Source organism: Scaptodrosophila lebanonensis, unplaced genomic scaffold, assembly GCF_003285725.1.
Source record: "Scaptodrosophila lebanonensis strain 11010-0011.00,11010-0021.00 unplaced genomic scaffold, SlebRS2 tig00000098-arrow-pilon, whole genome shotgun sequence".
In the NCBI taxonomy this organism is placed as follows: domain Eukaryota; kingdom Metazoa; phylum Arthropoda; class Insecta; order Diptera; family Drosophilidae; genus Scaptodrosophila; species Scaptodrosophila lebanonensis.
In genome coordinates this window covers 1467298-1491331 of record NW_022060568.1, presented here as the reverse complement: position 1 = coordinate 1491331, position 24034 = coordinate 1467298, and the positions used below count along the sequence as shown (strand labels likewise).

The window sequence follows — 24034 nt, the reverse complement described above, 5'->3', positions numbered from 1 at the left end:
CGGAAATGAGTAATGCCCGGTCAGACCTCGCCACTTAAGTGCGCCCTAAAGATAGCCCCAACTCTGGATATGCAAGTAATACTCGTATGTGTGTAAATATAGGAAGACATGCGTATATACGTAGCACCTGAAATACGCGCGTGTGTGTGTGTGTGTGCTCGAAAATTCTCGGAGTAGAGCGCGATTTGGTCAGAAAGCTCTAGCCATGGGAGATTGCGTGAGTAACAGGGAAGACTTGAACGTACAACCTATATTTGTCATTTTTATTTGAACAATGAATGAGAGAATATGAAAGATAACATTCCATTTTATTTAATTAAAATTGTGTATTTAAGAAAAGCTGATAAATTGTCTTAAATGTCTGATATGTTTTATAAAAAATGTCTCACTTGAAAATGATGAGTTTGAATTATTTTTGTAGTAATTCTTTTAGCTTTAGCGATTAAATTCTATTTAGATTCTCTACATGATTAATTATTGTTCCTTTTCTTTCTCCCTTCCGCATTTCATTTGGAAATTTGGATAGGTCTTATTCTAAAGTACGTCACACATTTGATTTGGATTCTATTCTATTTATAGTTAATCAAATAAACTAGCTGTGTGCTGCCACATTTCTCATTGTTTGGATCAGAAATGAAATCAAATTTTTGCTACCTTTCAGGTCCAATAGTACTACAAATAGATTTATGGTTCATTGTATAATTTGAAATTGCTGAATTGAAATTTTTATTCAAATGACAGCCAACTTGAACCACAATCTTACATTTAATTAAGTATTTTTTAATGACGCTTTTTAGTTTCCATTTTCAGAATAACATTTGAAAACAAAACATTTTCACTTCTATCCCTCATGTTTCTTTAATGCCTTGCTCTATTTTTGTTGTTGATATTTTTTTATAGACTGCCAAGGGTACTTTCCATTTCCAAAGAAAGATTACTCTTCAAAGTATACTCCGAATTATTTGTATACCATATATGTTCTACTAATATTTGGAAGTTTGCTTTTTTCATAAATTCATAACTTTTCTTCTTCTTGCAACTGAAATATTTATTAATATGACAGCCAACCTGAAGCACAATTTTAATAAAGTAAATATTATTTATGTTCTACAGTATAACATTCAATTCAAGTGACAAAATTTGAAAATGCTTAGGGAAGGAAACAGTTCACGTCTCTGTGTCTCTTCACTGCCTTCGAGTGTTCATTCGACGACCCTAAATTTCCCATTTATATAGTTCGTCCAATGCTCAAAGGTTTATGTATATTTCTTTTAGATATTAGGAAGCAGTACTGTCTATATTTTTTTCATTGCAGCTCGTTGGGGGAATGTGCAATTGCCAGAGATGGAGAACTGCCTTCTTAATGTCTGCTGCGTGACATCTCTGCTTGTTCTTTGCACTTCCCCCTCTCTCCCCCCCCCCATGCCACCCTCCTGCACTTCTCTGACATTTTCAAAATGTTCATTTGCATTTCTAAAATTTGCCACACAAATTGCTTGCCTTACAATTTAACGCTGAAAACGTGCGTAGAAATGTTTATAACTGTGAAGCCAGTGCCACGCGTTTGCCATATTTTATGACAGCCCCCAACCGCGCCCGCCCCCGTGCCCAACCACCCGCCCCTGCCGCACCACCACCCACCACATGGCCATACACCATGCCGGGCAGGCAGGACATTTTTGGCAGCCATCGGCATAATGTGCGAAATTCTTGTCGGAGTTTTGTGAGCATTTAATTTTTATAACAGTTTTATGTATTGTGCGACTATGCGTGTGTGCGTGTGTGTGTGCGTGCGTGTGTGCGTGCGTGTGTGTGTGTGTGTGTGCGTGTGTGTGTTAGGCTTAACACAACAAGTTTGGCCATTCGTTGCGCTCTTAAGTGAATAATAAATTAATTGAATGGTCGTCCCATTTTTGGGCCCTTGTTGCGTGGCTAGTTGTTTCTTCTGCTCCATCTACCATCATCTTTATCTCTTCCATCATCTTCATCGTCTTCATCTACATCTTCCGCGTCTCCATCTGTTGTGTTCATTACGCTGTTCGTTAATTCTCATACGAGTGTGTTAATGGCTAAGATGGCCCAGTCTTTGTTCTTGTCATCTTTGTTTGTGCCATGGGGTTTTATCGCCATCCAACCACCCAACCACGCAACCACCCAGCCAGCCACCCAACAAATGCAAGCTAATCAAAGGCAGATACAGATACCGAAGTATCTAAGCGCTTAATTAAAGTGTAAAGTATTCGCTGCTCGCTGCTCGCTGCTTGCCAGTCTCCAGCACACTGTGCACAGTGTGAATAATGGAAGAGCTTTGCGGAAGTTTTTTTTTTCTCATTTATTTTTGCCACGCCCACTGGCCCTGTGCACAACTCGAGGTTGGCGGGGGCGTCCGACAGATAAGACAAGAGCAATAGACAAAGACAAAGTTTGCAACGTCAGTTGCTGTTGAATCAATGACACTTAATTAGAAAATAGCTGGCTGTGTATGAGGGGGCAGTGTGTGTGTGTGTGTGTGTGTGTGTGTGTGTGTGTGCGAGGGGTGGGGGTACGAAAATAACGACGGACCATTAACGTGGCAATTTTGTATCTATGTGAGACACACACGCACACATGCATCCTCCTTTTTTGCCTCTGCGGCTTCAGCTTCGACTTCGATTGTTTGGCTTTGGCGCGCCACGCTTTTAATTAGGCAGCGGAAGAAGAAACCGAGTCCGCAACAAAAACAACAGCAACAACAATAACAATAAATACGTATAACTATAACTTACCGAAGCACGCACACGCTTCAAAAGAAGACCAACAACAAATACCCTTTAGGCCCATGCGAACATATCAGAGACTGGATATTAGCTTCAGAAAGACTTACTTGTATCCAATCTGATTCAGAAACTTGACTGATGTGAATCGGCCTTTAGGGGTTTGCAGATATGCAGATATATATAAGAGAATAGATGTTAACTTATCCAATGCAGGATCGTCATACGCATTCGTACGCGTCAGTCTGACTCAGAAACTTCGAACACACTGGGCTGATGTGAATCATTCAGTTTCATTTGAAATAGAGTGCAGTCAACGTGCGGCCAATCTTAAACATTTTTCACTTACTTCGTTGCAATCTATGCCGCCCTACAATACATATATGCCAGTACAAGGCCCGGAAATTAAAATAGAAAAATACCCCCACAATAAATGTGAATAATAATTATCTTTCAAAGTTATTCCATCTGGGGTTCCGATTCTACATACTTGTACAATAATTGCAAACAAAATTTGTCCTTTAAATACATTTCATCTCAGCTTTGTTGGAGAGACACCACACCACAATCCCTGCATTCGTAAGAAATCTGGGACCCCTAGTTCTATTTATAGTCCTTTTAGATGACATCTCATGATTTGAATTGCTTTGCCTTACAACGGCTTATGATTTATTAATCTTTGGTTTTCATTTGGTTTGACTTTGTTTTTTTATAAGCAAAGCTTTCTTACCTATTTGCTATCCCTATTTAGCAAAACTGTCTGAACACATCATTATAATATATCATCATAATTGTAGAATACAATATTCGATGGTGAATGCAATTTTAAGAAACCTTTTTAGTTGAAGAGTTTCAGCAACTTTTCAAATTTTTCTGATGAAAATGAAATTGTAGAATTCAATATTCGCCAGTGAATGCATTTTTAAGATACCTTTTTAGTTGAAGAGTTTCAGCAACTTTTCAAATTTTTCTGATGAAAAAGAGAAAAGAAAGGAATTACGATTGCCATTCTCCTCATGAACTGAAGCAGAGGCAAATGTCCTTTTCCAAGCCTACAAAGCAAAGGACGTTGCCAAGCAGTGGGGTTTATTTTTTCTGTTCTGCCTTATGCCTTATGCTTAAACATTTATTTGAGTATTTCAAGCAATTTTTATTACGAGTATTCTGTCTTTAATAATTTGAATACTTGTAGTAATATTTGGCTTTTTTTCTGAATTTTCGTACTTAAAAAATTTGCATGAGTGGAGCATATATATTTTTCATCTGCAGTTCGTTACAAAACATATATCTTTTGTCATAACGTATAAGAATTAAAGTCCGACAATGGCAGATATGTTTATGACACACGCACACACACACGCACACACACACAAACTCTAGCACACACAGTTGGACGCCATTACGGCCAACCACTTTTTTTCCCCCAGTTGGAAATTAGTTTTAGCCAAAGCCAAAACGATGTACATACATACATATGTATGTGTGCGTTGGCTATTGATTGGATTTTTGCCCCTCTTCTTCTTCCTGCACGTTGGCTTTAATGCTTTTGTTTGTCAGCCAGAGCCAGCCAGAGGAACAGCCACAGCCACAGCCACAGACGTGCAGCAACACCAGCAAGTTTTTTAATTTTTGAAAAATTTCCAAAAATGTTCGCCACGCCCCCAACTCACCAAGCCAACATGCACATGGCTATTGCTGCTGTTGTTGTTTATAGTTTGTTGTTTTCGTGTATCAGTCAAAATGCAAATTGTTGTTTTTTTTTACCGTTTCGCTTTAGCTCGCTCGTTTGCACGGACGAATTTTTAGGTTCGTTTCGTGTGAAATCTAGAGTGCACTCCAAGCACGTACCACCGAATAGTTGTTGTAAAAGCAGTGGCAATAACAGCAACAATAACAACAGCAACAACGGGAACAACAACAATGACAAAAGCCAACCACAAAAAGCACAAACAAAATGATAAAAATGAGTATAAATTTTAAATACTAATGTGTTTTAAACAAACATACCGACAAACACGCTATTATTTTGCATATATTTATATACATACGAGTATATAATACTTATATATATGCATATATATAAATTTATGTATTTAAAACACTGCACATGCTTTGGAAATGAATGCAAGTCGGGGCCGGCACGCATTTTGACGGCGCGTCTGTCAAATGACACACAAACATATAGTAGTATGTGTGCATATAGTACTCGTATGTATATAATATATTCCAGCACATATGAATTAATATTTTAAATTGTATTATACAATCCAATGCGTGCATATGTATGCAGATTGCCTAATAAAACATTGCGGCTGTCAATTCATTTATTTCGATTTGGCTGTTTTTTTTTTTTTTGCACTCTGCATGAGTCAGACGAAGTTGAACATCTTGCGGTTTTTTAGGTCAGACCGCATTGCCACATATGGCCTATGCGTAATGCATCATATACATATATATTTGTATAGTATAGTATGTACTTTTGAAAAATTCCAAAATAAAAGCAATCGTCCCATTCATAAACTCAACTTCATTCTCAGGCAAAACTCTTGTACTCCTTTATCCCTACAAAGCTGACTATGCAAGTCGAAAATAATGCCCATCGAAGCCAGCTTTCACTGTCACCCAGATGTATACAAATTTGTATAATTGGAGAATTTAGGAGAATCCAAAAAGCAAAAACTATAAGTAGCAGTTCTTTATTATAGCTAACTATAATTATCCGTACATCTGTACTTTTCTATTAAAAAGCAATGGACAGCTTCTTTATTTATCCTTTATCACAAGTATAATCTGTTTGATATACTATAGTATATTTAACTTATATGCGATTCAGTGCCAACTTGAAACGATCATTAAAAGCATCTGCAGTTCATATTCTCTGTTTATTACCTTCGATTCGGTATTTTCTGTGGAAGAATGAAAGAATTATTTAAAGGGAAGAATTATTATACATTTTTCTACATCACTTATTTAATCACTTCTTTTGACAAAATGTGTCTAAAAACGTTTTGATCGGGTAGTTGAATATTTCTGCTAACATCTCTTCTTTAACGTCCAATGTCGGGAATGTATTCGCGTACTTCTTTATTAGTTTTTCTTTTGGCATGATTTTTCCAAATGACCTTTTACCGTCACTTTACAAATAATGGAGCTTGTGTTGTTTCTAAAATAGGGTCAATCGCGTATTCCCTTCTCTAATTAGTTAAGTGATTGCTAAGGTATTTTTTGTTCCTCTGATTTATTGTTTAATTGTTTTATTAAAGATTTCTCAACAACATTTCGTGCTGCAATCGTTCGTTCGCATTCCGATTCCGATTCCAATTCCTATGCACATTCCCATTCCCAGTCCCACTCCCACTCCCATTGCCCAGTTATTGTAATTCCGATTTCACGCCGTTATCAATTCGTGTTCATACTATATTTCTGACCGATTGCCACCAATTGAGGCAAATGCGCAGTCGAGTGCAATTGACGTGCCAGCGAGTCAACAAAGAGCCAAATCAAACACACATTGCACACTTTTTACACACATGCTTGCTATACATGCCGACAGAGAGACAGACAGGCAGACAGACAGACTGTGTACTATATATAAATATATATGTGTATATGTTTGAAATTGCATTTAACTGACGATGTCGATGCTGTGCGCGTGATTTATGCGCCGGCAACAAATAACTTCATTTCAATCAGCAAATGGCAAACAAACAGACAAACATACTCGTTCAAACCCACTTGCGACCCACAGACGAAATGTCATGTGGAATGTCAGCTGAGCTATATAGTAGTAGGTACGAGTACGTTATAGTGTGCAGAGATGCGAGCACCCTGCTGGGTAGCATCGGGGCTTTATCTTGAATATGCAATTATAAGTCAACTCGATTACTGTCAAGCTGTTGGACATGTGCGCGAGTTTTGTGCAAGCCAGAAAATCAGCAGCAAACAAATCAAAATCAAAATCAAATGACAAACAAAGCTGCGAAGCGACAACGTTGCGTATGCGCAATGCGTTTATTGTCGGCTCCTGTTGTGGTCGCTCGGACACTCGACCACTCGACCATTCGAACAGTCGCACAGTCGAACTCTCGAACGGTCGAATGGTCGAACGGTCGATTGTTAGATCGTTTGATCGGATAGTTGGTCGATTGGCTGGTTGGTCGGTCGGCGCACTGCCGTGACCTCAAAAATTATATTATAGGCTGGCTTGATGGCTGGCTGGCATGATAAATGTGCAGCACCCGTGCATTTAAGGTCACGCATGCGTCGCTGCCGCTGCCGCCGCCGACGTTGCTGCTGCAGCGCTGCAACAGCGCCAGATTTGGTCAAAATCAAATGCTCAAATTGAAACGTTTGTGCTGTCTGTCAAAAGTGATTTTTGTTAACAAGTTGCAGGCGAAGCAGGCCAACAGCCATGGCTACAACTTTGTGTTTATACAGACACAGATACAGATACAAATGTATCATGTATCTGCTGCTAAATCACATCAAAGGCAAAGGAAAAGGCAAACGCTGTGCTCCATATGTGTGTGTGTGTGTGTGTGTGTGTGTGTGTAGAACTCACTCACACACTTACACACACACACTGTTAATACAAAAAGCTCTAAAAAAACATGCGAAAGTCATAAATCATAATTTTTTTTGCTCTCGGTTTTTTATTCTTCTTTTGCATTTTGTGTTTTCTCAAGTTTTTCGTGCTGCCTTCTTTTTAAATACAAGTATATTTTTCGGCTTTTGTGGCAACAAAATTACCGACTTTCAATTTGTAAATGTGCTGGTTGCCACACACACACACACATATATATACGCACACACAGAATGTGTTTTTGTGTGAAACATAAAAAGGCACTAAAAGTTATAGAGCATGTCTAGATGGGGGCATACGAAAACAAATCGCCTGCCTCTACTTTACACACAAATGTTCATGTTCACAGTGTACACTTGTGTACTACAGTAGTCGCTCGCTAACCGCATTTTCCAGGTTAACAATTTTCCAAAAGTGTGCTCATCTGCAGGTACATGAATGCAGTTTCGAGTGCATCGGATTTCCAACTTATAAGCTTTTCCTTCATGGAAATCAAGAGATATTAACAATTATTTCTGAATTCAATTGAAGTCAAAAACAGAGTGAAGACGAAAAGTCTGCAGATGAGTTTATTCTAAAAGCTGGTTAAAGATCATTTGCTCGCAGCTTGAAATTCCAGAAACAAATCATCAAAAACTCCCTTAGCCAGACAACTAATGTACAGGCAGATTATCGATGTTTAAATAAAGGATTGACATTATTTAAAACAATTGGAACCTATTTACATTGCTGAAGTCATTATGTTCTTTCAATAACTAAACGTTAATGGCCATTTTTATTTGTCAAAGATTATAAGATTAAACGATAAATATGTTTGTAAATGTCATTGGGAGTGGTGCCATCTGAGCCATTAGAGGGTTTCGTGTCAACACTTTTTTGGAACATACATATGGATGTACATCCGGGAATAATTATTATATAATAGCTGAACAATATTTCCATTGAAACATTTGATTTAAAGTATTCCAAGCATTGAAAGCAACTTTTTCTAAAAACACTTGCAATTTTATTCGATTATGTAAATTTTTCTTTAATTATGTGCCATTCTGCCGGTGATTCACACATTCAAACAAAATGGGAATTCGCCATAGAAATTATCGGAATTTCAAAGATGACAAAAGAAAAGAAAGAAATTTCGTAATTACCGAATGCTCTGACCCTAAGTTAATGAATCGGTTGCACTTAAAATTGTTATACAAGTATAGCCAGATAGAATGTTACAATGAATTATTATTTTTATCGTGGAATAAACTCGTGTTGCCTGAGGACAAGGAGAGTCTTTATTGAGACTTTTAGTAATGTGGGCTAAGCCGATTTAAAAATCTAGACGTTCATCCAGACGTACATACACACATGCTTTGCAAGAAGTTAACCTTTTTCGAAACTAGAACTGCTACTTTTCGAGTAATCACTGTATATAGAATTCTTGGAATTAATATGGCACACACACACACAGATGCACACTAACACATACTGTGTATAGTAGTAGCAGTGTGTGAAGCAAAATTTGCACGAACGTCAATTAAATGGAGAGGGGGAGGAGGGAGTCAAGTCTTGGAATGCATTTACGCTAGGACCGACAAACACGCATACTTGCATATAGTATATGTGTGCTTGTATGTATGTATGTATGTATGTATGTAGGTGTGAGACCGCGCACCAAGACTCGCACATGTAATAGATACTATAATGCTTAATAGTTTTCACGCTAATCTATCAAACAAAATCTCACGCACAATTCAACTACAACTTCAAAACAAGCCGAGTCATAAAAGCTGCAAAGCAAAAATAGAGAACGAAATAGAAGGGAGTACGAGAATATATAAATATGTTCATATAAGTGTGTATGTATGTGTCTGTGTATGCTCATAAAAACGAAAACTAAAAGTAAATCACAAAAATATGTCTAAAACGGGTTGCCTGTGAAATGCGCAGTACGCAGAGACATTAAAAGCGCGACATAAAGGCGATTTTTGTATTCGTTTTTTATTCCATTTCCCAACCTGTAGAGAACAAAAACATAATAACAACATTTGTTATTATTTGGACCGACAAGCAGCGAGGGTTTCTACACTAATTACCCAGACAAAGGAAGTGGCCAGACACATTCTGGGAAAAATCAAATCAAATCATTCCACAACTCAAGCATGCATTCCAAATTTGATTCCAAATTTTGACGCCAATTCAAAGGGAGTCGACCCCGAAATTCCAATATACTTGTACATACATAATTATAATAGTATGTGTGGTTACTATGCAGAGCAGTTTCTTTTCTACGTAATTATCATGGATGCGGGTCTGTGCAAAAAATGTGTTTGAAACATGTGTGGATAGATCTATTGGGAATGGGAAAAATGTTAAGATAAATGTAATTAAGCGCTGCTTGATTTCGCTCCAGTAGGGTGTCCACTAGGGGGGTGCTGACTAGATGGGGACCACCAGCCCAGTCTATTGTCTTGCTAATTTGCCATTTGCGAGTACGAAAGTATGGAGGCTGGCTTAGCTCCGGACTGATTAATTTGAAAAGATTTCAATATACTAAATATATTGTACAACAAAAATTCACATTCTACTGCTGCCATCAACAAATTATTATTATTATCTTTACATTGTCTGATATATGGTCTGATAAGCCGCTCTATAAACAAAATAAGCTCGTATATATAACAGATAAAATTTCAGACCGAATTTTATGAACTCTTCATTATTTACTCTTTACATTTTCTCTGATTAGTCGAAAGTTTCAATGCATATTTTGATTTAAAATTAATTGATTGACAATTATATTGTAAATGACTAGTCTTGAGAATAGGAACTTTATGTGAACCATGCAAGCAATAATTCTACATTTTTTAGCACGTCTTTCGTGTTGAGGCGGGCTCTCCAGAAGCCACATCAGTTGCAATTAACATTAGACATTAGACATGCCTCGTGTGCCTTATTTAAAGTGTGTCTGCGTTCAATTAACTGATTAAGCGATTAATTGAGACAACATTAAAATAACCGCAGCGAGTCCACGCCCCAGGCGTATGCACGCAGAAGTACTTAGCCGATATATGTATGGACTATACTATATATATATATATAGGGAAGCAAGGGAGGAGAAGAGAATGGTTGAAGATCGCTTCGCATTGAACCTGATTCTGGGCTAATGAGATGCAATTTTTTAGCACAGTGGGTCAGCCAGTCGGTCAATGGGTTAGTCACTGGACCAGCTACTGCCTGTCTGTGTCTGTCTGTCTGTTTGTCTGTCTGTCTGTCCGGCAATCGCACGCCTGCCATTCCAATTAGTCTTAAATCAATTTAGTTACGTTTATTTTATAATTTAATTGTTTTCGTTTTTGTCAGAGTGACGCGGATGCGCGCTCACGTATTGGAACAGCAACGAAAGCGAGTCTCCCTCACAAGTCTCTCACCACACACACACTCACTCACGCTCTCTCTTTCTCTCTCTCTCTCTCTCTCTTTTCTCTCTCCATGTACTTGCAGTGCACACGCAAAAGCTAAAGCTGACCGCAAGTGTCGACCGGCGGCACACCGGTGGCAAAAACATTCGAAAGATTTCAACGCTTTGAGCAACACGCCCGCCGATGGATACGCGTCGCGACTTGGCGGCAACGGCAACGGTAGCAGTGACAATTGCACAATTTTTTTTTAAGAACAACAACAATAATAATAACAACAACAACAACAACAACAACAAGAACAATAATAATAGTGGCAATCAAGAGCCAGACAGAGCGCGTTTGCTACGCAAATTTCCAGACGCCTTTGAAAAGCTTTAACAACTTAAATAACTTGTGATAAGAAAAACAAAAGAATATTATTTAAACGAAAAGTCAAGTAAAAAAATAAAGAGAAAGAAAGTGTTTCTAATTGTTAGCAGCCCCCCAACCAGACGCCAAAGGTGCGCGCGTGTGTCCAAAACAAAAACAACAAAAATAAAACAAAATATTGCATTAAAAAAAAACCAACAAAGCGAAAATTTATAAAAACCTACTATATATTTTTACAAGCGTATATACAACAATAAAAGCATAAATAAACAAATACTAAGCGGAAAAAGAAACACATACAAATATTTCATTAAAGCAGTCCAACAAATGCAACGAGTAGGCCTTCAACTGTGATTTACAAATACAACAAAAAATTGCAAACAAAAAGCAAATAAATAAATATATATATATATATATGTATATACTATATGTATATATAAATGAAATATAATTATTATAATAAGTGACATTTCAACAAAAACAACATATGATATAAATATTCTTTTAATTTGTTATTTTTTTCTGTGTTAAATACATAAGTTATATATATTCGATATATCGTACCCACTAAAAAAAAAAGAAGAAGAATAAGAATAACCCCTAAAAACCCCAAAACCGCCGATTGCCACAATGTTCAACTCCAACATACCGGCCGCGGCACTGCTCAGCATCGAGAGCAGCGGCCTCGGCTCCCACACGCCCAAAACTCCCGAAATTCTCAACTCACTGATAGCCATGACAAATCCATTGGACAGCTATTTCAGTGCCACGTCCAGTGCGGCCTCCACTCCGGTGGTGTCCGTCCGCAACTTCAATGGCAATGCCAATGCACAGGTGCGTAATCAAAATCCTCCTGCCCCCTTCGAAACCCCCTTTGGCATTTACGTAATGGCACCTCTAATTCTAATTCCCGTCCAATTGCAGTCGCACTCGCAGGACAGCAGTCATTCCAGTTGCTCCGCATCACCGCTAGACTCGCCAGCAGGCACTGCGACCACGCCCAGTGTACAGCAGGTAAGCAGGGGAGGTTCAATTAGAGACTAGTGGAACCTATATTTACGATGGCCATCAAATCGCAGTCCCTCCTGCATTGCAAATATTTAAAAATCACATTTTCATAACTCTTTCAACTTGTTGTCCTTTAACAAATGCAATTCAGTTCAATTTCAATTTCTACTTCTATTTTCAATTTCAATAGAAATACTTGTACATATCTGCACTATTATCTAAATTGATTCGAGCTTACGAGAACATTCCATAAGGAAATCAATTGGAGTTCCAATTAATAATGGATTGAAAAATTTTGGGCTAAGTTTTGTTTTTATTTCTTGCCTCAGTTTGAAACATTTCAACAAATATTCGACGCTCAATTTTTTGTTCAGCTTCAATCCATTCGGTTTCGTTATATTATATACATACCATTATAAAGTTTTCTTTTCCAAAATTCCACAAGACATGCTAATCTCTTTATTTCAATTTCATCAAATCTATTGAATTGCAATTAGAAATTGCTTCTGATTACTGAAATGTGAGCTACCATTTTCGAGTCTCTAATCTTGATAGTGCAACTTCAGTTTAAATTTAATTGAAAGCACTTGAAATGCTTGGAAAGTATTTAAAAATAACAATTCTTGGCAATTTCTTGCATCGGTTTCAATTTAAATATGCAAGCCAGTGGGAACCAGATTGTGGAATGTCATCGACTCAACACTTGATTTCAATTTCAATTTGAACAGCCATTCGAAGTTCGAACATGATTGAATTGAAAATCACATGCCTTCAATATCTATTAAATATCAATCGTACGCTCGCCAGTCATCAGTGCTGAGTGCAGCAAAGTGCGTGGCAAATCTCTTTCAGTTTCAATTTCGCTTTCAATTCAACTTCAATTTCATTCATAAGCTGTTTGCGTGCTTTTCTGCTCGATTCTGCTACAATCTGATGCACTCGCGCCTACACAGCACGCGCCCACGCGACATTTTGCCATCGGCTGTTGGCCTCAGCGCTGCTGCTGCTGCTGCTGCTGCTGCTGCTGCTGCGTCACAATTTGCTGTCAGACGGACGGACGGACGGACGGCTGGACGGATGAACAGACAATCTGTTGGTCAGGCGTTGGCGTGGCCGGCACGGCGTGCTGGTCGTGGCTGCGCTTCAATTACACGCAAAACGCTGCCAGAATTGATATCGCTTTTTATGCAAAGCTCAAATGAAATAAAGTATCTGTATCTGTGCCTCTGTCGCTGTCGCTGGCGCTGTCGGTGTCGCCAGCTGTGGCGGTAGTACGTGAAAAAAATCATTTGACTGGCATTGGCCTTAATGAGGCACGTAACTTGCCACCAGCACCACAGCACCACTGCCACTGCCACCACCACCACCACCACTGACAAAAGCATCACTCGATTAATGCATATGAATAACATGCGCCACACGGCAATTAAACGCTGTTAGAATAGCAACAGCAACAGCAACAACAACAACAACCAAAAGCTACGGCAAACGATTGTGCAAGCACTTAGCCATTGGTGGTGGTGGTGGCGGTGGTGTTGGCGGCGGTGGCGCATCCAACAGATACTTTTTGCTCTCACTCACGCGCGCGCACACTCGCTGCACTAATTGGCGGCTCAGCAGCAGGTGCCGGCAACCCCAACGCCACACAGACATCCATCCATGCATTCCTATATCTGCATCTATGTGTGATTTATGGTTATTACTTCAAGCGAATTTATAGGCGCTGGGCAGGCTGCGACTTTTAATTACCCACCAGGCAGAGACTTTGGCGTCGCCTGCGACTGCGACTGCGACTGCGCCAAATAGCATTAAACACTTTTCAATTTGTTTTCTAACAAATTTCCCATAAATTATAAATTGAAATTAATGGAGAAAAAATGGCAATTGGAAAACGAAACGCAAAATTGATTTCAACTCAAGCGATGCACTCTAGGCCCCGCACTCTGAAATACTCGTGTGCATAAATATTTGGACGATTGCTTAACAAATGGATGCACACAGACGAGCACTCGTATTTGCCCATAATGAGCAAATATCAAAGTGAAAATTATCAAAATTGCAAATATTGGTCAAGAAATACAACAACAGCAGCAGCAGCAGCAGCAGCAACAACAACAACAAAGTAAAGATACGAGTATACCAGAATTCTGCGGTTACAAAGGAAGGCGAACCACAGACGAAAATAAACAAAAGCCCACAAAATATAATAAAAATAAAAATGCGTTGCCAAATATCATAAAAGATGCAACATTTTTTTCAACAATTTTCTGTGAATTGTGTTTGCATGTGTATCTGTGTGTTTGTGTGTGAGTGTGTGTGTGTCTGTATGTGTGTGCCTGCATATTTACACATTTTTTGCTTAACGGCAAAGCAAACTCATGAGATACATTTGTAACCGCGTGCCGCCAAATTGCAGCGATGCGAAATGCAAAGAAAGGCTCGAATGCTTTTTGTACTGAGATACCAAAACACAAAGATACACACGTTTAATACGCTTCCAGGGATGAACTAAAGCGCCAATTCTTAAGAATTTTGTGGCTTTACAGCTTTCAACATGATTCGACATTATTTTGAGTCCCATTTTTGGTGTCCACCAATTAGAGGAATCCGCTCGAAAAGAGTCTTTCAAATTTTGAATTGGTAGCGTAGAGATGAACTAAGGCGTCACAAAGCTACTATATTCTTAAGAATTGTGTAGCTTTACAGCTTATTTGATCAGCTCCCCAAATCATATTTTTGGTGACCACCAATTAAAGGAATCCGCTCGAAAAGAGTCTTTCAAATTTTGAATTGGTAGCGTAGAGATGAACTAAGGCGCCACTTTTTCAGAACTGTCCAGCTTATTTGATCAGCTCCCCAAATCATATTTTTGGTGACCACCAATTAAAGGAATCCGCAATTCCTCTAGCTCGGTTTTGTCGGTTCGAAAAATGCATTTTCGAATTTTGAATTGGTAGTGTAGAATTGCAAAGAAAGGCATACAAAAAGATGAACGAAGACGCATCTGCTCAATTCACATTTTTGGTGTCCACCAATTCACCAGCATTCCTCCACAACGATTTTGTTGGTTCGAAAAGTTAATTTTCGAATTATGAATAGGTGGCATACACTTCCACAATGCTACGAATTGTGTAGCTCTATAGCTTATTTGATCAGCTCCCCAAATCATATTTTTGGTGACCACCAATTAAAGGAATTCGCAATTCCTCCAGCTCGGTTTTGTCGACTCGAAACATTCATTTTCGAATTTAGAAAGACATACAAAAATATGAACCAAGGCGCCACTTCTTAAGAACTGTTTAGCTCTTCCGCTCATTTGATCATCTCCTCAATTCACATTTTTGATGTCCGCTGCATTCACCAGCATTCCTCCAGCTCGATTTTTCTTTTTAAATTGTGAATAGATCGCTTACAAAGCTATTCCTATATCTATAGCCATAGTAGATGTTCAATTAGTTTCCCAATAAACAAACAAAATGAAATAAATGGCGAGGAAAATAAATTTGCGAAAAGAACCCAGAGTTGTGCACGTAAACCAAAAATGTCACAACGAAATCATCTTTTTGTTACCTTCACGAATTGAACTAATAAATTATTTTTTGATTACCATTCTGAAAATTAAATATTCTCAATTCTAGTAAATTTTCCGGCATTTCCGCTGTGTCATAAAAAGTGTTCATTACCAGGCCAAAAAAAAAAAAAAACTTGGCATTTCATTCATTTATACTTGTACAATTATTTTATACTTGTATAATTACTCATACGTCCTGTCTTACTAAAGTCAGAAAATAATAGAGCCTCTTACGATTTTGAGCTAATTAGTGATGCATTTTTTAAATCATTCTTCATTAAACATATTTGTTGTTCTCTTTATGTTATTAATATATTAAATTAATATATAAATAATACTATTGTTTTATTCACTTTACTTAGTTGTTGTTAAATTAAAATGCGAACAGTTTTTTAGTTTTCGAAGAAAAGGAAGGAGACTGCAGACTTGGCCACAAATTTTCCCCACAACTCCGGCCGATACATGCGCAAATGCAGTGTTGTTGTTAACCAAATATTAATGGCTAGGAAAAACCGACGGCACCCATTTCCAGCCGATCGGTGCTGACTGACTGTGTGTGCAACATTTTCGACCATATGGTCGTCGGCATAACGCATGCGATTATTGTTATTATGCGTTTGCTTTTGCCACATTTTCTGGCCGTCTCCTCCTCGAGTTCGTGCTCGTGCTCGTCTTTTTGTCCGATTTCTTTGTTTTTAACAAAATTTATTTATCTGTTTTCTGGGTCAATAAATAAAACGCAGCGTGCCTAAAATTTAAATGAGGCAATGCGCTGGGGCAGGCGAAAACAATAACAACAATAACAGCAACAAGAAGAAGGGCGCGTTCCACAGACAGCAGAAGACGTGCAGTGGCATCTGAAAAATTTCATTTTGGGGGCCAAGATAGCAAGCTGAGAGTCCAAAGGAGCGTCAACCAGACAGATGGGATTGTAAGCAGAAGTAAAAAGTAAATAAAATAAAATAAAAATCAATGGAAGGTAACACATTGATAATACGGATGTACTATATATGTGAGACTAGAATGAATAGGGAGGTGTGGAAGCAGACAAAATTTCCCTAAGCTTAGCTCTTGTGGTGGCTGTTTAGGCAGAGCAGATATCTCTCGATTTTAATAAGTTCATCAATTTGATATTAATCCCAATTTAAAGTTTGTTGCAAATAACAGAAGAATAAAATTAATGATTGCATCTGGAAAGCGTCCTATATTGTTAGATAAGGCTAAACCCTGTTTGAGAACCATAATCTGACCAGAGCCTTGTTAAGCGTAGTTCTTCATTTTCATTTATCTAGTCTTAGCTTCCCGTTGTAAAATTTGAAACCTTTTATAATTGAAAGCAGTTAGAGAGATGAACTTTGTCAAGCTGAATTAAGCTTTATAGACATGGAAAACCATAATCTGGCCAGAGTCATCTAAAGCGTATTCTTCATTGTCTATAGTCATCTATAGTATGTATTGGCGATTGTATTTACGAAATTTCAACCTCTAGTTTTAAAATTAGGAAGCCGTTTTAATTGAAAGCAGATAGAGAGATGAACTTTGTCAATCTTTTCTTTAAATAGTTTAGTCTTTAGATTTTATTAAAATTTGAAACTGCTAACCATCTTGTTGAAGTCAGTTTCCTGTTAAAAGACACACCGATCTAGTTCCAGTTCTGAAATCGCTGTTATTACCATTTATTTAGTTGTAGTAGTTTCGTTTATTTTGAACCCATCCCTGCTTGGCTGCGTCCATGGCAGACGCTTTACTTGAGACTGAAAAACTCTTTAAATGAAAGTTGACAATGAATGAAGCGTCCGACCATCTGTTGACAACTCTGGCTGCTGCTGCTGCTGTTGTTGTTGTTGTTGTGGCTGTCCAAAAAAGGCGCGCTGAATGCAAGTGTGCCACCCACCTCATGCACACCGGGACAGAGAGTCGAACAGACAGACAGACAGACAGCAGACAGACAGAAGTCGAGACAATTGCGCAGACATTGCACTTGTCAGTTGCAGTTGCAGTTCGAGTTGAGTTGAGTTTAGTTTCCCCGCCCCCGCACATCGCCTCGTTTGTTGTTGTTGTTGTTGATAATTTAACGACTTGTTGCGGCTTTTAATGTAGCCATATTGTTGCACAGTGTCCTACTGCCCACAGTTTTGTTGCTGTTGCTGTTGTTGTTTTTTATTTTGGTTTTTTTAAATATATTTTTATGGGCACAACGCTGCTTAAATCGGTGCCGCCCTTTTCATTTTGCACATTTCGACTGTTCGAGGCGCGCCCATACACACACACACACACACACACACAGATTCCTATCTTTCACTTTAATATTTTGCACGAGATTTATGCAAACAGCTCGAGCCTCGAGAGTGACGCGTCCACGTACACGTCCACGTCCACGTCCTCCTCTCCCCTTGGCTCCTCTTGTCTTTCATTTCATCTTGACTTGTCTCGTCTTGGCTCGTCTCTGCTCTGGCCGCAAATTCGAAGTGGCAGCCGTTGCCGAAAAAAGGTCACTTAAGTAAATCAAAATAAATAAACAAATGCCGCGCAAATGCTGAAAAGATAATCTCGCTCCACTCCACACACACACACACACACACCCACACACACACACACACACGAAGTATTTCATAAAAATCGCTACAAAAATCGGGGCACGAGCACAAGACCCAGCCCGAGTACCGGAGCCCAGAGCCCAGAGCCCAGGGTCCGACCGAGTCACAATTCGCGAAATGTAAATGAATTGAAGGGAATGCGCAAAAGCGACAGCGACAGCGAAGAAGATTCGACCCTGGCATGCAAAGCTTTAAAATTTGGCAAGTGTTCCCACAGACCGACACACTTGTGTTCATTAAAGTGGTTCCACTTCGTTCGAATATGCCCTCAAAATAGGTACATCATGATAGGCATGCCGAAGGTCCTTCCAAGGAATTAGATTTACATTTTGCACCCATCTTGGGGGAATCACTTATTTAACTAATTTGCACAACAACAAGCTTTCGATTCTAATAAAGAAAATATTATCAAATATCATCTAAGGCAATCATGTTTCCCAACTGTGCTGCAACAAAGCTCCTTATACGTGTACTTGACTTCTAAAATGGCAGCAATTTAATTCTGTCTAATTGACTTTAAATGTGACTCAAACATATTTCAATTCCTTCAAACTTGGAAGAAGATCTAAAGATCCAGTTAAGGGAATAGATGGACTGATGGCAAGTCCTTTTCACTAAAAGAACTGTTCTATATATTCAATTAGTATGTATATGTTATATTATACTAATATAAAGGGATGAACAAAAGGGCATGGGTTCAAATACTTGTAGAAAGAAATTGTGGGCAGCAAGGCGTGCCAATTGTTCCAATATTTTTGTCCAACTGTGCAGATGAATTTCATGAACCATTGCTCAGAAATAAATGGAATATCTTTAGTCGACCTGAGAAGTTAGTCTGGCAGTCACTCGTACAATTTCTGAACAATTAGCAAAGAAAAACGTGCTTGCTATTGTGAATTAATATTACTCTATAAATATCTCGATCTCTCGATCTATTAAGTCCCAAAAATAATATTTCAACCAGTGTGCCCATCGGGGTCAGCAATGCCTGGCGCGTCTGTCCATCCGTACGTCTGTCCGTTCGTTGGTTCGTCCATCTGTCTGTCTGTCCGTCCGCCCGTCTTCTCATTTGTCTGGCTCTCTTTGCAGTTACGCAACAAGCTGCCGTCTTTGGAGGCAAGTCACAAGATTTTGTTTTGCGCGCGACAAATTTGGCTATTGGTGACAAACGACTTTTTGTTGTTGTTGTTGATGTTGTTGGTGCTGCTTTTATTGCTAGTGCATACATACATACATATATATGTACCTATATACATATATATATATATATATATATATAATACAAAAGTTAAGTTGCTATTGAGCGAAGGACGTCGTTAATAGCGCTCTCTCTCTTTCTTCTCGTCTCCGTTTCGTTGCAGACATGCTCTCAGCTGATCAAAGCCGGCCTCAAGCTCTCCATACAAAGCAAACGCAAGCTGTCCACCTGCGACTCGAGCTCCGGCTCTGAGCAGCCCAATTCCAAGTGTTCGCGACGCGACGAGGACTGCGAGGAGTCCAGCGATGAGGATAGCGAAACAAAATCTGTGCCCAAGGGTCTAACGCCCGAGGATGAGGATCGTCGGCGGCGACGGCGCGAGCGCAACAAAATTGCGGCTACCAAGTGCCGCATGAAGAAGCGCGAACGCACACAGAACCTCATCAAGGAGTCGGAGGTGCTGGACACCCAAAACCTCGAGCTGAAGACGCAGGTGCGCACTCTGGAGACGGACCGGCGCAAGCTGCTGGAAATGCTGCAGGCGCATACGCCCAACTGCGTTCGCCGAGGCGGCTGCAATCTGCCCTCCAAATTGCTGCAGTCGCCGGCAATCAAATACCTGACCGAGCTGGAGCTGGACACTCCCAGCGAGGCGTCCTCCACCACTGCTGGGTCTGGTGCTGACGGCATTGTTGCGTCAAATACGTGCAACGGCAGCACTGGCAACTCCGGCAACGGCTCCAGCCAGCGCATGAGCATACCATCGATGAGCACGTTCAAGCGAGCGGCGGCAATAGCGGCACAGCTTCAGCAGCAACATCAGGTGCAGGTGCAACAGGTGGCGCAGCAGCTGCCCAATGGCTACTGCAAGCCGTCGCCCAGTCCACAGGAATTCGAGCACGCCGGCTACTTGACCTCTCCCACACAGGAGGCCCTCTGTCTCCAGCAGCAGCAGCAGCAACAGCAGCAGCAACAACAATCGCAACTTACACCCACCAACGGCAACGGCAACGGCAACACACACAGCAACACTAGCAATGCAGCCTGCCAGAGTCCCAGCAATGGGGCAGCCACCGGCTCCACTGTGGTGGTCAGCCAGCAGGTCTCCGACTATGTGCCGAACTGCGACGGTCTCAGCATGAGTCTGCCGCTCTCCGCCTCTCTCAGCGTCATCACACCTACCTCAAACAGCAGCATCAGCAACATCAGCAACATCAGCAGCATCAGCAACATCAGCAACAGTAACAACAACAACAACAACAATACACAGACACAGCTAACAACAGCAGTGGGAACTGCAGCGGTCGGCAGCGGTCCGTTGAACGGCCTCCACCATGCCAGTCTGGGCATTGGAGTTGGCGTTAATGTCAGCGTTAATGCCACCACGCCCACCACCGCCATCGAGTATGTGAAGAACGAGCTGGTCGACTCGCAAGGACCCTACACCACACCGTTCTCCGCACAGCGTTTCCTCTTCGAGCCCAGCGACGGCTTCCCCGACATCAAGCATGCGGTCAGCGTCCATCCGAGCAGTATCAACAACATGACCAGTGTGGCCAGCCTGGCGGCGCACAACAACAACAACCATCTGCTGGACTTCCACAGCCCCATAATGGGCAATGGGAATGGGGGCGGTAGCGGCGGTGTGGGCGTCGGTGTCGGCATCATGAGCAATTGCTATGACGACGATCCGCTGCTGATGACGTTCACCGATGATCCTGGCGATTTTGTAGATCTGGATACTGGTGCCAATGCCTTTATGCCCAATGGTGGTTGCTTGGCGTGAGGGCGGGCCGCCGAGCGGCGGCGGCCACCACCGGACGGCGAGCTGACATTGCTGGCGCTCGACTCGGACCAGCAGCACGAGCAACAGCAACAGCAACAACAACAGCAACAGCAGCAGCAGCAAGAGTTGCTGCCACAGCCGGACGTTGAGGCTTTTTGCGATGCAACATCATCATCAGCCTGGACCAATGTCGACTACTGGTGCTAGGTAGCGCCCCTCCACCCCTCCACCACTCCCCAACCACCCAGCTCTATGTAATATGTATGTACTCATCAGCTATGTATGTTTAGGTATCTACTCGTCTCGTCTCGTCGCCGTTCGAAAGTCGCGCATTTGAATAAGAAGAAGAAGAAGCCGCAGCTCTTAGTGGGCAATGCTCCGGGCTGGAACCATGCCACGTCCGCTATTGCTGCATAGTTTAAGTTAGCGCTCACCCCTCACCATCAAGGCATTATAGTACGTCATTATCATTGAAGGAACGAAGGAGTAGCGATAGCGATCAGATATTAATCAAAATTATGAACTATGCATTTCTGCACAAAAATCATATACAAGTACGGCAACATCAAAAATACTAAAATGAATATTGATCGATGGACATCTGCTATCGATAAAGTTACATTCAGTTGATATTCTTAGATCGATTAAATAAATAAGCGACAATTATGAAATTTCCTGCAATGCGGATGAATATCGATCGATAGGCATGTGCCATCGTTATGGAACGATCGATTTGTGCTATCGCTATGCACCCGTTGCCATCAGCTGTCATATTACATACTATTTACCACTTGTAGATCCAATGTCTTCCAGTTCTAGCCCCACTAGCCCCCGATCGCCCAAGCACCCCATTTTGATCTGCTCGAATATTATAAATACACTACTATACTATATACACGGTGTACAGCCTGTTAACAATCGAATTGGTCGATAGTCGTCTGTCCTCTGTCTTCTGTCTTCTGTCGTGTGTCTTTGGTTCTTGCTTGCCCGGCGCAGCGTCCAGTCCTGTGGCTTTACTACCTCATAAACAATTTAAAACACTAATTATCATTAAAAAGTTTTAAAGCCAGCAAACAATGGTTTGTCGGTCAAAATCGTAACTTCGATCACTTGTATATAACCTCCTTTTATATATGTGTATAGATATATTACTGATATAAGTGTATGTACGTCTATATAATTATGTATAATACAAATCAATTGTAACATTCCGTGCAAAATGAATGCAGAAACAACCAATCACTTGCAAGTGCATGTCGGAACAGTCACATCCGCATCAGTAATTATTAATTTTAATTTGTTTTTTCTTCTTCTTCTTCTCCGCCTTGTATTTTGTTTTTTTAATTTACCTTCTTTTGTACATTTATTGTTAAAGATGCATTATGCTTGAGGAACGCAGAAAATTTCAACTTTAATTTAAACACTAATGATTACGATTTAAAAAACCAATGCGATATGATGACGTTTGATATTTTTCAAAATCTAGGCTTAGTCAGTGATACAATTAAAATTATTCTATACACGTAATAAGCTATTCATTTTTTTTTTTTTTTTTTTTTTTTGTTAATTTACAATTCTTAAATCTAAGCTAAGCTAAACCGTAATCGAAGAGAGAAGGGGAAAGCGAAAGAAATGTGTCAGCTGTTGCCTTAAAAACTCGATTGAGAAAACAACAGAGTTGCTAATAATTTACATTTTGTTACACTTTTTGAACATCTACTAACATGTGCTCTTAAATATTATATTAATAACAAATAATAATAATTGTAATGAAGAAAGAAAAGAGAAGAACGACCATAAAATGCTGCTAAAGATATATGGAACAAATTTTTTAAACTAGCGCCTTAACAAAGCTATTGCAAAACCATTTTTTTAAAAATATTATTATAAATATATATGCAACATAGATACCTATATACATAATATATATATATATCTATCTATGTATATGCGAACAAAACAAGGTTAACAAAACTAAGAAAGAAAAATGTTTAATAAAATAAAATAAAAATCAGAAACATAAACAGAAACGTTGAAAATATTTGTGTATGTGTGTTTACCGCTTGTCATTTCTTTACAGAACGATTATACAATTTAAACAATTATATACTATATATACATACATATATGTACATACTATGACGAATAATTGTGTGTAATAAAAGCAAAGGTTTAAACAAAATGCAAAAGTGTTGAAGTAAATAATAGCTGTGAACACCAAAAAGTGGCCTAAACAAAACAAAAATAATAATAATAATAATAACGATGTGCTTTTATAATTTTTCTTACTTGTCAAAAAAAAGAAGAAACAGAAAGGAAATAAAATTAAATGAAAAAAATGCCTCAATTTGTGCGAAAGATGCATAAAATATTTACAAAACGAAAAAAAAACAAATAAAATAAAAAAAGGAAAGAAAAACATAAATGTTAACTAACTTATATACAGAGAGTTACATAAATTGCAGTGCTTTATAGTTGTACATGTCTACCATTATATATTATATACTTATACCTTACAAGTCGATGTTATAACTGATAAACAAAATTTAAGCGAAACACATATGTAAATCTAATTGTAAATTGAACAGCAACCCAGATAATTACAACAAAACACAGCCTCTACGCACTTCTACAAGTATAATGCAGGAGAAGCTGGCAGGAACATTCATTTACATACATACTGTATTTACGTATTCACATAATTAGATATACATAAGTATACACATAAGTGTGTTGCAATCAGAGTGCTTTGTAATAAGCGTC

General features: G+C 39.4%; 1 protein-coding gene and 1 long non-coding RNA gene across 2 annotated transcripts in view; both read left to right on the top strand.

Moving 5' to 3' along the window:
- The window catches only part of LOC115628042, a 50429-nt gene extending 38989 nt beyond the window's left edge, over positions 1-11440 (top strand). Inside the window, exon 3 of the long non-coding RNA XR_003995735.1 lies at positions 10825-11440. This is a non-coding gene — a long non-coding RNA (uncharacterized LOC115628042). The remainder of the gene's footprint in view (positions 1-10824) is intronic.
- A 239-nt stretch (positions 11441-11679) lies between these two features.
- On the top strand, positions 11680-21271 carry LOC115628031 (activating transcription factor 3). The gene is made up of 6 exons (XM_030523973.1): positions 11680-11945; positions 12036-12125; positions 19649-20139; positions 20203-20527; positions 20585-20760; positions 20857-21271. Exons 1-6 carry the CDS (start codon positions 11742-11744, stop codon positions 21269-21271), a joined length of 1701 nt encoding a protein of 566 aa, XP_030379833.1. The 5' UTR covers positions 11680-11741.
- Positions 21272-24034: the final 2763 nt, after the last annotated feature.

Bases quoted from the DNA above. Each gene is read 5' to 3' on its own strand.
- LOC115628031 (XM_030523973.1), top strand. From the start codon at position 11,742: ATGTTCAACTCCAACATACCGGCCGCGGCACTGCTCAGCATCGAGAGC. The intron at 12,126-19,648 runs GTAAGCAGGGGA...GTTTCGTTGCAG, and splicing joins CCACGCCCAGTGTACAGCAG to ACATGCTCTCAGCTGATCAA. The intron at 20,140-20,202 runs GTCCTCCACCAC...GTGCAACGGCAG, and splicing joins CTGGACACTCCCAGCGAGGC to CACTGGCAACTCCGGCAACG.